The 13904-nt window shown below is 44.2% G+C and overlaps 1 protein-coding gene across 6 annotated transcripts in view; it reads right to left on the reverse strand.

Moving 5' to 3' along the window:
• The window catches only part of KANK1 (KN motif and ankyrin repeat domains 1), a 199098-nt gene that overhangs the window by 60772 nt on the left and 124422 nt on the right, over positions 1 to 13904 (reverse strand). For all 6 annotated transcript variants that reach the window (XM_078062001.1, XM_036090850.2, XM_036090846.2 and 3 more), the window contains one exon: positions 1316 to 1435. In XM_078062001.1, the coding sequence (XP_077918127.1) occupies positions 1316 to 1352 (37 nt within the window). In that variant the 5' untranslated portion in view covers positions 1353 to 1435. The remainder of the gene's footprint in view (positions 1 to 1315; positions 1436 to 13904) is intronic.

Genomic DNA, 13904 nt, shown 5'->3' on the forward strand with positions numbered 1-13904 from the left:
GCATCCGGGCCACTGTAGTACACAGTAAGCGCTCATGACATGTTAGCTTTTGTCATTCATATTGTCTTAGTGACAGCAGTCCCGAGCAGAATCTATAAAAGCCCCGAGAAGCTGGGCAGTAGAAAGGGCAAGCAAAAGAATAAACAGAGAAAGAGACCAGTTGTCCCGGAATAAGCCACCGAGTTGGGTTGGGTTGGGTTTGGTCTGGGGCAAGCTACAGCGTTCTTGCCAGAAGGGATGCTTGCAGCTGGGATTGCTGGGACAGAAAGTCACATGTGGGCTGAGTACGCCCACTCCAGAGGGCTCCTCCTATTCCTGGTTTACCAGAGCTTTCCAGCTTACAGGGCGCTTGTAAGTCCACTTCTGGTCCTCACATGGGTCCTAACCCTGCAGGTAGATGTATTTACTGACGTTTTACACATGGAGAAAGAGTCCTGCCCCGTATCCCACGGTTAGTGCTGGATATGGGACTCTAATTCAGGGCTCCTGATTCCAACTCGCCATTCTTCCCATTAGCCAGAGCAGCAGAGCCAGGACTGGGTTCAGACATCACACGGGTGCTCCCCACACACAATCCCTACTCTCATACACTCTGCTCTTTGGCAGATCATTCAAGAGTGGAATGAGCACCTGGCGTACCGTATTGGACAGGTGGTCACCTGCTGTCTTACACTGTCTCTTGGGAGGCTTTTCTCTGTGTTTGTTCTATAAATTTTCCCAAATCTTATATAAGCAATATTGGACGAGATATGCAAACTACATAGGTCTCTAATGTAACTGGAGTAGAACTGAGAATGCAAGTCTTTATGATTCATGATACGGCTTGTGGCATATTCCTCTCCGGGAAAGTCACTTCAAATAGTATGCTCTTCTCTAGCCCCTCTTTCTCTTTGTGTAGCAACATGAAACGAAAGATGCCTGGGAGTGGATACGAGGAAATTGGCTTGAAGCACCCAGACTCACTTCCCTCTCTCGTTGCTCAATCCCTCACAAAGAAGTTCGAGAGGAGTGCACATTACACTTGGATCAGCATTCAGGATTTTACATTTATCTTTCACCACTTCAACAGAATTGACTTGGGTGATAATTTACCTAACTGATTCCTGTACATAAAGACTCTAAAGATAAAAGCGAATTCTCGACGAGATTAAAAAAAAAGAGGCAAAAAACCATCCTCATTGGATAGAAAATTTTTCGAAAGCCTAGTTATCTAGGCAACTTGCTAATTAATATCTAGCCATTATTAAAAAAGAAATAAGAAGTCAGCTTAAGCAAAGGCATACACTTACACACACACACACTCCAGAGCAGTTACCTGATGCACAGCCGTTAACCTTTGTGGTGTGAGCCATGCTGGCTGGAATCCAACGACAGATCCAGAAAGGAGTGAGGAGTCATGCAAATTTTATGCATCAAGTTCCCAAATGCATTCAACCTGAAACAATAAAGAGAGCCCCATCAAAATGGATCATTTAAAAATATGTACAACACTAAATCTTAGATGTCTGCTTGCAAAGATGGCTGTTCATGGAGGGCGCCAATCCGGGTGAGGGTGAGGCAGCCCGTGGACGGCGGTGACAGCTGCCTGGCCCCCGCAGATGCGCCCGGGGACAGGCACCGAGAGCAGGTCTCCAGACACGGTACTCTTCCAGGAGATGAAACCGGTTCTCTAGAAACGTGGCTGTTTTTAGGAAGGTGGCCTTCAAACGCCAATGGCCTCGTAACGGGTATCGCTCTATAGCCCGTCACCAACCATTTTTGGTTCTTACACATAAGCCTCTTTTCCAAAGGTTGGCTCAACACTTTCATTCACTCAATTGCACTTTTAGAGTAGTTGTTGTTGTTGTACCAAGCGTTCACATTTTTAAAGGATTCATTCATGGGAACCCTTCTGAGGTATCTCAAAGCCTTTCACCTACTTGGTCTTTTAAAACATAAATGTGATCCGGTCAGCTCCTCTCTTAAAAAGTCTTCCATATCTCCCACTGTCCTATCAGATAACCTTCACATGACATAGTGTGGCACACGGCTTGGAAACATTAGGGTTCACGTTGGGCACCCTATTTCTTACTTTATATGAATCCTCTATTTAAAATTTAACTGAGGGGCGCCTGGGTGGCTCAGTTGGTTAAGCATCCGACTCTTGACTTCGGCTCAGGTCATGATCTCAGGGTCGTGGGATCGAGCCCCATGTGGGGCTCCGTGCTGGGTGTGAAGCCTGATAAGATACTCTCTCCCTCTGCCCCTCCCTGCTCCCTCTCTAAAAAAACAAGAAAATTAAAAAAAAATGAAAGTTAACTGCGATTACTACCATAAGATGTATTACAATCACAAAATTGAAAACAAAAAGGAAACAAGAACGGGAAAGGAACCCTGCTCCAACCTTGCTTTTTCAAAATGCCTTTTGAAAAATGCTGGCAAAGAAAGCAAACAATGGTACAGATGGAAGTATTCCGTTTCCACTGTGCCCGGATCCTAACTCTAGACCCACAAAACCTGAAGAAATTGATCTAATGAATTCCAAGTTGAGAATTCAAGCATGAATTCGGAAACCCACAATGACCTTCCAATAGGAGAACGCCAACGTAACAAACACATCCATATACACTGGGTCCTCATGCAGCCACTGAAGTCATTTAAGAGCTTTTAATAATGTAGCAAAATACTCAAAGGACATCAATAAATACTGTATTCTGTCATAAACCTAATTTTGTTAAAAATATGGATGTACATATTTATACATTTATTTAAAACCATGAGAAGGAAATACACCAAAATGTTCCTTACGGTTGCCCCTGGGTGATGACATTAGGAATGAGTTTAGCTCCTTTATTACTTTTGTAATAGTAACTGTTTTCTTAAAAAAAAAAAAAAATTAGAGACTTCCTGTGTCTGGTTTTATTTGCTTTAAAACGCTCGGGAGGAAGAAAAGAGAATTTTCCAAATGCTATGCAGAAGGAACCGAACAGGCCATAGTCACGGAGATTATAAGAAGTGAGAAAGACAAGTAAATAAGAGGAGGGCAGAGGATATGGCTGATCTCTGTGATCACACAGGGTGAGCATTTCTCGCTGCGGAGCTAGTGAACTTCTCTTCGCTGCCTGAATGAGCCTGCGCTATACTTCAAAACCTAACGACACCGTTCCCTTGCTTGGCTTCTCCAGCCCTGGTGAGTACCATTCAGCCCACCCGCAGAGACGTGACTCTCAGCCGTCCGCGTGAGGCCTCCGGGCTCCCTGCTGGTCCCCATTTTTGGTCTGGCAGCACACCAGGAGGACAGGACGGCTCTCATCTGTCTGCCTATGTGGCAATCACCTGACCTGTTGCAAACAGGCACTGATTCAGGTCCATGGCATTGAGCTTGGAAAGCAGTAACCTCTGTGCAAGCAGAGCTGGCTCACCCAGATGGCAGGCTTTAGGGAGCAAGTGAGCATTACCTTTTTTTTTTTTTTTTTAAAGATTTATTTATTTGACAGAGAGAGACACAGAGAGAGGGGGAACACAAGCAGGGGGAGTGGGAGAGGGAGAAGCAGGCTTCCCGCCGAGCAGAGAGCCCGATGTGGGGCTCGATCCCAGGACCCTGGGATCATGACCTGAGCCGAAGGCAGACGTTTAACCGACTGAGCCACCCAGGCACCCCGAGCATTACCTTTAAGAATAGGAATGACTACACATGTCTGGCAAATGCAGCTTTGTTAAAAAAAATATATATATATTTGGACTGGACTATATATATATTCTGGGAGGGCAGAAGGAGGAGGAGAGGGAGCAGGGAGATAAGGGGGCAGAGGAGAGAAGCCCAGCTTCTGGAATTCTTCAACTCACTATACTTCTAAAAGTCAACAAAAACAAAACCTAAGCAAAACCCTGATCCCTGGCCCCTTTCTAGACCTAAGTGCTTGTGCTCTTGCTTCATAACGGCTTGTAAATACCACCACTTAAACTCTTGAGGGCAAACAGAAGGCAAGAAGAAACAGGCTGCGTGTATTATATGTGCGTGAAATATGTGTCAAGGTATTTGGATGGAGATATGCCCAGAATCTTCTGAGTCAAGCTTCCTCCACTTTGGTCCGAGGTCCTCTCCTGTTAGTGAACCTCCTTCCCCCGGCAGAAGATTTCTACATCAGATCCAAACTGGTCTCTCCCACCCTCCCTCAAACTGGACAATAAAATCAAAATGAGGAGGAAGCCCCCAAATTAGGAACTAGAAGCATACTGCTGGTAGAAATAATATGACGTGGCTGTCACTGGGCGTGGATCCTGGTGGCATCTGCACAAAAACAACACTTTTATATTGTGTATTGATTTTCCCCAGTTATTGTTCATGCCTGACAGGTGGCCTCAAACTGTGAGGCCTTAGTCTTCTTAATGACATGCAGATTCTTCAGTCAGTGCATTATATAAACCAGAAAAGGTTTGGCCACGATCCATTCTCTGTTACAAATCAATAAACTGCTTCTTTTCTTCCCCGGAGAAGACTGCAAACAGTAAATCTTAAGTGGTACAATGGTGGCTTAGTTCTGCTCACTAAGAAAAAGCACTTCTTTGAAAGGCTTTAGGAAAAGACATCAATACAGAAAATAAGGAATTTGTCTTCTTCTCTGTTGATTTCAAGAGACTAATCTGAAGAGCATTTTTAGTAGCTCCCCTGGTATAATGCAGAGAATACTGCAGACATGGCATGAATTTACCCCATAAATAGTTTATATTATGAGCTTACCATGAAACAAATGTGAAGAACAGCTCATTAGGTCTTTTCTAAGAACACATTAATGAAAACAGATGAAACTGAGATCTGATACATACTCTAGGCTGGTACCACCAACCACCCAAATGCCGCTGTCTTGGTTGGAGCCCAGATAATGATGATGAGGGCAATGCTGAAGACCATGCAGATGGCAGCTGGTATTTATCGAGCTCTTACTACTCTCAGTTATTGTGATATAAATGGCATCTATTCTACGGGGCACCATTATTTAAAGTATCAGTGATTAAGAAAGGTGCTGTTCATTAAATGGCCATAAACTGTTTATTAAACATTAATTGTAAGACATAGCCTCATTTCAGAAGTGTTTAAAATGTGAAAAAATGGGTGTGCCTGGGTGGCTCAGTCGTTAGGCGTCTGCCTTCGGCTCAGGTCATGATCCCAGGGTCCTGGGATTGAGCCCCACATCGGGCTCCCTGCTCGGCGGGAAGCCTGCTTCTCCCTTCCCCACTCCCCCTGCTTGTGTTCCCTCTCTCACTGCCTCTCTCTCTGTCAAATAAATAAGTAAATAAATAAAAATCTTAAAAAAAAATAAAATGTGAACAATGTGCATCTCAGAATTTGCAAAATTATGTTACATTCAAGGCACTTGTTAAAAGCACCTAGCAGTTATCACCTTATTCAAACCTCACAATGACCCTGTGAAGTACTGAAAATTCTCTCTCCCCATTTTATAAAAAGGAAACCAAGGCACGGGGAGGTGAGAACATGCCTGGCTCAGAGAGCCAGGAAGTGAGAGAGCTAAGTCCAGAGGGAAGCCATCCAGCCCCTGGGGCCGCATGCACTACCGCTTTAACAAGTAAGAATTTATGCCCATAAATAAGAGGAACCTTTCAAGGAGGTCACCCGGGGGGTGTATCTGCTTATTGCTAGGATGCTTTGCTCAAATTCCTTTTAGACAGAAAGTTATGCTTCAGAACTTGAGGGGATATTGTTTTTGGAGCGATTGTATTTCCCGTCTTATTCCTTGAGATGACGTGTGTACAAGCTTGAGGAGGGACTTGGGTGACACACAGGAAATGTCTCAGTACGCGCCCATCACACTCTCCTCGAGACTCCACAGGACACCAGTCTGCCTGGCTCACCACCTCGTGCCTTAGCCTTTGCTATGCATGTCATCTGACTCTTTCCAAAAATTAAGTACTTTCTCAACCCGGCAACATTCTCCGCCATTGAAGATAGGTGGGAGGCTCCCAACGGAATCATAGGAATTTCAAAAATGGACAGAAGGAGGGCAGTCACATTGGAATTAAGAACCTCGAGGCTCAAATGACAACTGGGAAAGGTGAAATCATGGTTTGGATGCCCAGGTTCTGGAATCTCTTTTACGACTTGTCATCAGGAGTTTTTCTTTTGCTTCACAAAATGAGAAACATAAACAGGTGTTCCTAAAATCTGGAAAAGAGAGAATCTGAAAAAATAATCACTCACTATCTCTCAGGGCTAATGTGGCACCATTACCACCTGAGGTGATTTCTTTTTCTTTTCTTTTTGATGTGTCTATTTTTATCACCTTCACATGTTTTAAAGACCTGCAACTCTGAGCATCTGTGCCAGCCACTATTTTTTTCTTTGTATGTATATTTTATTTTTATTTTATTATATTCAGTTAGCCACTGTAGAGTACATCATTAGTTTCAGATGTAGTGTTCAATGATTCATTAGTTGTGTATAACACCCAGTGCTCATCACAACACGTGCCCTCAATACCCATCACGCTGTTACCCCCTCCCCCACCCCTTCCCTTCTGAAACCCTCAGTTTGTTTCCTGGGGTCCATAGTCTCTCATGGTTTGTCTCCCTCTCTGATTTCTCCCCCTTCAGTTTTCCCTCCCTTCCCCTATGGTCCTCCGTGCTATTGCTTATGTTCCACATCTGAGTGAAACCATATGATAACTGACTTTCTCTGCTTGACTTATTTCACTTAGCATAATCTCCTCCAGTTCTGTCCATGTTGATGCAAATGGTGGGTATTCATCCTTTCTGATGGCTGAGTAATATTCCATTGTATATATGGACCACATCTTCTTTATCCATTCATCTGTTGAAGGGCATCTTGGCTCCCTCCACAGTTTGGCTATTGTGGAGTTTGCTGCTATGAACATTGGGGTGCAGGTGCCCCTTATTTTCACTACATCTGTATCTTTGGGGTAAATACCTAGTAGTGCAGTTGCTGGGTCATACGGTAGCTCTATTTTCAACTTTTTGAGGAACCTCCATACTGTTTTCCAGAGTGGCTGTGCCAGCTTGCGTTCCCACCAACAGTGTAAGAGGGTTCCCCTTTCTCCACAGTCTTGCCAACATTTGTTGTTTCCTGTTTTGTTAATTTTTGCCATTCTAACTGGTGTAAGGTGGTATCTCATTGTGGTTTTGATTTGAATTTCCCTGATGGCTAATGATGATGAACATTTTTTCATGTGTCTGTTAGCCATTTGGATGTCTTCTTTAGAGAAGTATCTGTTCATGTCTTCTGCCCATTTTTTGACTGGATTATTTGTTTTTTGGGTGTTGAGTTTGAGAAGTTCTTTATAGATCTTGGATATCAGCCCTTTATCTGTGATGTCATTTACAAATATCTTCTCCCATTCCATGGGTTGCCTCTTTGTTTTTTTGACTGTTTCTTTTGCCAGCCACCATTTTGTTTCTGCTTGGAGACATAAGATAAACTAAAGCACTGTACCCTTCCCAGAAGTTCGCACACTAGTGCTGGAAGCGGGCAGGCACGTAATCAAAGGAGAAAGCACTACAACAGCTGTGTATGCACAGTTGATTCTATTCCATAGCAAGGTGCCCTTGCTTTGCCCCAAAAGGCTGCGAGTAGCCGAAAAATGTATTTATAAGAGACCACTTGGCCTGAGTCTGAAAGGATGAATGAGTGTTTTCCAGGGTGAGAAAGAGGGAAGGGCATTCTAGACAGAAGGAACAACATATGCAAAGTCAAGAGATAAGAAAGTGCATGGCGGGGCACGCGGCTGGCTCCATTGGCAGAGCATGTATGTGACTCTTGATGTCGAGGTTGTGAGTTTGAGCCTCATGTTGCGTGTAGAGATTGCTTTAAGAAACAAAATCGTAAAAAAAAGGGGGGGGGGACACCTGGGTGGTTCAGTCAGTTAAGCATCCGACTCTTGATTCTGGCTCAGGTCATGATCTGGGGGTCGTGGGATCGAGCCCTACATTGGGCTCTGAGCTCAGCGGGAAGTCTGCTTTAGGGCTCTTGTTCTCCCTCCGCCCCTCTCCACTCCCCCCAAAAATAAATACATAAATCTTAAAAAAAAAAAAAAAAGAAAGAAAGAAAGAAAGAAAGAAAGAAAGAAAGAAAGAAAGAAAGAAAAAGAAAGTGGATGGCAAGCAGAGCTGTGGCTAGAGAACCAGGTGCTTACACGGGGGCTTAGCTGTAAATGAAGTGAACCGCCTAGTCGAGAAAGAGGACCAACGCCTGAGTGCTAAAGAGAAAACTGAAGAGAATAGAGTCTGCAAAAGCCAAACTGGAAACACACACACATACACATGGACACAAATACCTTTACCCTAACGAAACGTGGAAAGCTCATTTATTTCTTTAAATAAGTCAAGTCTTTCAAACACTCATCCAAAAACCTATCTAACTTATTATACACCATCTATGATTGCCCAGATAGTTCTGTCCAGAGTTTAATTAAAAGTAACTTAATTAAAAGTATGTTTGAGTGCAAACTTTGGCCACAATTCATCATCAGATTATCTTCCAGTGATTTCTAATATTGGCTCCCACCACAGAAACCGTGGCAATAATGTTAACTACCTCTTGGTTATTTTCCAACCAAATTACCTAATTATGACCCAGACCCATTTACCCTTCTCAAATACAGCAGATCATTTTCTTGGTATGGGTGGGGTAGAGGTGGAAGAAAATCTCCATTATCAATCAAGATCTAAGTCAGAATCCTACCTGGACACTAGCTTCATTTATAATGTAGAAAAACAAATGGTTTTTGCCCATTAGAAAAATTTTTTTTGCCATTTGTTCAAATAGTTACATTTACAACTTATTCCTTGGGGTAACATTTAAGAGGCGAGAAGAAGTTTCTATATCACAGGAACAAGTTAAAATGAAGACACTAAAAAGAAAATAGGAAAGAAGCCACAGTAAATAAATTCATTTATTCATTTAACAAGTAAGGGCCTGTAATGTGCCAGGCACTGTTTCTGGTACGGAGGATTCAGCAATGAACAGAGTAGATGCTCACCTCCCCCCATGCCTCCAGTAGTCTAACTAGACATCTGTGCTTTGGGCTGAAAGATAATTTAGGTCTCACAATATGTGGAACAGATTAGCTCTACTAAAAACCAATTCCTCATTCCGCTTTTCTGCCTTATGAAAAGAGCTCCCACGTTAAGATCTGCCTCCCTGTGCCCCCGAAGTGGGCATGGGCGTGTCTAGCCCTCCCACAGACCCTCCCTGCCCATCCACGTCCACTCTACATCATGAAAGCGCTTTGGGATCTTTCCAAGAGTGTGCGTAAGGACAATGCTACTAACCAACAGGTTCAAACCACCACCTCAGAGCCTGCAAACACTTGCAGAACCTGACACTGGCTCTGTCCCAGCTGGGTTGCTGGAATTCACACAGCTTCCTGATCACTTAAAGAAAAGGCTGTTGGTAAATGCTCTTTCCAGGAAATGTTCAGTGAGGAGGGTTTATCAGATCGTAACAACCTAGGCTGAAAACTGGCTGTTTTCCTCTGCAACAAAGAGGGCAATGAAAGGGAAGATAAATGAAAATTAGATTTATCGAATTTTTTTTTTTTAAGCTTACCACCTTTAAGTTTCTTGTTGACTTCAGAAGAAACTACTTTTATGATTCAGTATAGGCACATTAAATAGTAGGTGCTGATTTGCTTTGGTTCATCTCTAAAGGGTTGAAGGAAGAGACCACAGCAGAAACCTAACCCTATCATTTACAAGTCCGTCCTCATTAGTGACGTCTTGCTCTTCGAAAGCATCCCTACTGCTAGTTGTTTACGAGTTAAAATGTCAGTGCTTTAGCCTCTTCAAATATTAAAGAACCCAAATGTAACAGCCATAGTTGTAAGAGAATTAGTTTACTGTAGTGTGAAAGGCTTTTGCTCATTTCCTATTTTAATTATTTAAAATGTGAAGTTCTCATTTATTTACTGAGGTAGCAGACATTTTCCCTCTAATTCTTCTGGGATTCGATTCTTATAGGATATATTCTCCGTGATTACTCTTAAAGTGATCAATGCTATTCAATGACAAGTTCAAGGGTGCCTGGGATGGTCATTAAGTAAAAGAGAATCATAACACATCCTCAGGTTCTTCATCTTCAAGCAGAGGTTCTCAAAGTGTGGTTCCCTGACAGCACCATTAGCACTCATCTTCTGGGAACTTCTTAGAAATGCAAATTCTCAGGCCATCCCGACCTAGTGAATCTGGAACTCTAGGGGTCTGCAGGTGCCTCTGATGCAGGCCAAAGGTTCTCAAAACCACTACTTTAAAAGATGGGTGAAATGAGGAAAAACTAAGTCTTAAGGCTCCAAGAACCAGGAATGCCCACTGATTTTAAGAAAATGGTACCCGGTGATTTAGACAATGTCCCCCAAGAGGCTTGACTTTTTGCCATTCATTTACTCAAAACGTATTGATTGGGCCCTCAGCTTGAAAGAGGCACACTTGTAGAACTTGAATGGTAAACAAGAGACTCAGTTTCTGCCTTCTTGGGGCTTAGAGGCAGGAATTTCACACATATTGACACACACACAACAGCAAATTATTAACACATTATGCTAAATGCCACAAGGGAGGGAAAAAAATAGGTGCTGAGTGAGAATAATGAAGGCCAAATTCCTTAGTGTTGATGATGAGGATATGGAGATGGATGGGGATGGGTGGTCCTTGCAAGCATCTCTAGGGAAATGACATAGAAGGTGAGACCCGAGGGACAGATAGGGGTTAGCTGGGGGAGTGTGGGGAATAAGGATGGAGCCCAGAAACAGCCCGACATATCAACGCTCCCACAAAGTTTCCACAAGGGCATATAAAACAACCCTACCAGGGAAGAAAGATCTTTTCCAAAAACAAACCAACCAACCTTGGCCTTAACGTTTCACCTTATACAAAAATCAATTCGGAAGGACTCAGAGTCTTGAATGTAAAACAAACCAAAAAACCTAAAACTTTTAGAAGACAACGTCAAAGATCTTCTAGAGCTTGGAGAAGAGTTTAGAGAGGACACGGAAAGATCCTTAAAAGTAAAAACTGGTGAAGTGGTCTTCATTAAAATTAAAATCCTTTTTTCCTGTAAAAGCATGGTCCAAAGGCACTGGGGCAGGAAAAAGCTCTATGTGTTTGAGCAACCGAGTTTTATATATAAGGGAGCGAAAGAGCAGAGAGGTGAACAGAGGCTAAATTAGGACATTTGTTGGGCCTTGCTGGATATGGGAAGGGGAAGGGGGTTTATTCTGAGTGCAAAGCCACTAAGCATTTTAATACCAATGTGTAACACAAAATAAATGATCTTACTTTTAAGTATTTTGCTTAGGGGGTGTCTGGGTGGCTCAGCGAGTGTCCGACTCTTGGTTTTGGCTGGGGTGGAGGTGTCAGGGTGCTAGGATTGAGCCCTGTATGGACCTCTGTGCTTGGCGTGGAGGTGTGGAATCTGCTTGAGATTTTTTCCCTCCCCATCCCCCTCTGCCCCTCCCCCACACACTTGCTCTCTCCCTAAAATAAATAAAATCTTTTTTTTTTTTTTTAAGTGTTTTGCTTAGGTTTCTTGCCATTTTAAGGAGACGTAGATTGGGTCTTCTTTACTACTGTTATGGGGAAAAGACACTAGATGCTTCGGGAATGGTTTTTTCAGACTTCACAGAGAATTTCCCCCAATGATATAACTAGCCCTTTGAGTATACTTTAACTTCTGAAATTTTTACTTTCCACTCTACAACAGAAAGGCACAGCCATGCCAAACAGACATTTCCCATAAGTTCTTGTGTTTTCCTGGGAACCTACAAGTTCCTACTTACTTAAACTTAAAGGAAGTTGAGTGGCTAGCCCAGGAGGTACCCGAAATGTTACACTGTTAACAGTAGAGCAAAATACACCCGCCTGGGTGGTGTAGTCCGTTAAGCGTCTGATTTATGATTTTGGCTCAGAGGTCATGGTCTCAGGGTCGTAGGATTGAGCCCCTTGTTGGGCTCTGCACTCGGCAGGGAGTCTCCTTGAGATGCTCTCTCTCCCTCTCCCTCTCCCTCTGCCCCTCCCCGCCCCCCCGCGCTCTCTCTCAAATAGATAAACAAATCTTTAAAGATTCTAAAAATGGTTACTGGAAAAGCTGGAACCCAAAACGGAATCCAGAGACCTAGAGAGGAAGAACCAGCGTCTGCTGTGCCCCAGCCACCCTCAAATTCAAGTTGCCCTTAATAAGTCATACAAACTGTTCCAACAGATCTTCAATGTTGCTTTCGCCCATTGAAATAAATCTCACTTAAGCTTTTCCCTTTTTGGTATTGAAGACTCAAAACATTCTCTGCTTTTTGGTCTCAGGCTTTCCTGCTGGGACAAGCACGCCGCTTTCATGACTCTGCAGAAGTTCTGCCCATGTTCGTCTCGCCGTGTGAGGTGCGTAAACACCAGGGTGTGGGGTGGGGGTATTGGGATCTGCCACGGAGATGACTGAAAACGTTTCCCGCCCGCCCGTCATTCCACCGAGGGATGCTTCGGGTAACAGCAGGAGAGTGACAGCCTGACCAAGGACAGGCCACGCCTCGGAGGGAAAGCCTTGTCCGCTGGTCGGCATGGGAAGGGAAGACCCTTGGGGTCATTCCCACCAATTTCAAATGGTCAGAGGCCACAGACGTGTCCTCTGAGGGCCAATTCAAATGCCATCAATCACTCAACACTTCCGCCATGTTCAGCTGGAAGCCGCAACAGGCCTGGGGAAGGCGACTCTGCCGCTGGGACTCTAATCCCTTCCTCCGCAGCCCGAAGTCCTGCCTCCTCCTTGCCCCACCCCTCCGTTCTTTCTCCTAAAAGGCTCTGATGGCAATGTCTCAACTCCACCACGCTTGGAAAAGTGCCAGAGGATGGAACCTGCCAGGGAAGAGGCTTCACCCCTCACCCAGGAGAAAAAGGGTGGGCTTGAGCCAGAAACACAGGCTGAAGCCACGTCCCCAGAAGGCCGGCTCCTCGAGCGTGCAATGTGACAGTGGGGCAGGGCCGAAAGCCATCCGCTCCTAAAGTGGGGGCCTTGGGGCTTTACTGAACATTTAGCCCCCTGGGTATCAACACCCAGTGGGCAGGGGCTAAGGCAGCGAGGAAGCAAGAAGGCAAGATCCCCAAGATCCCTTCTCAGAAAGACCGTGCACACGGAGATCCAGACCAAGGGGTGGGGGTGGGGGGGAGAAAGGTCTGTGGGTATCTGTGTAGCGTACTAAAGCAAAATTAATTCACAAACATTTGTGTGAAACTACAGGAAGGGGGCAGGGAGAAGCTACAACAAAAATGTCTAGACATCAAGGGAAGGTAAACATTCATTAATGGCAAAATAGCTATTATTTCTAATTTAATATGTCTAGCATCTCAAGGACATTGTTTTGTTTTATACTGTTTTTAAATTTTTTTTTAAGATTTTATTTATTCATTTGAGACACAGAGATACAGAGAGAGAGAGAGAAAGCACGAGCAGGGAGAGAGGCAGAGGGAGAAGTAGGCTCCTCGCTGAGCCAGGAGCCCGATGTGGGGTTCGATCCCAGGACCCTGGGATCATGACCTGAGCTGAAGGCAGACGCTTAACCATCTGGGCCACCGAGGTGCCCCTGTTTTTAAAATATATATTAAAAAAAATAGAGAGAGAGAGAGAGCACAGGCAGGGGGAGGGGCAGAGGGAGAGACAGAATCTTAAGCAATTCCACACCCAACACAGAGCCTGATGCGGGTCTTGATCTCACAACCCTGAGATCATGACCTAAGCCAAAATCAAGAGTCGGATGCTTAACTGACTGAGCCACCCAGGCGCCCCCAAAATATACCTTTTAAATATAAAAATGATGTGTTGATAGGCAGTTACACATGTTCGTTAAAGCTTCTAAGTCCCTTGCTATTCAAAGTGCAGCCCCCATGCCCCCTAATCAACAGCAGCGGCAGCT

Source organism: Halichoerus grypus, chromosome 14 (genome assembly GCF_964656455.1).
Source record: "Halichoerus grypus chromosome 14, mHalGry1.hap1.1, whole genome shotgun sequence".
Classification (NCBI taxonomy): domain Eukaryota; kingdom Metazoa; phylum Chordata; class Mammalia; order Carnivora; family Phocidae; genus Halichoerus; species Halichoerus grypus.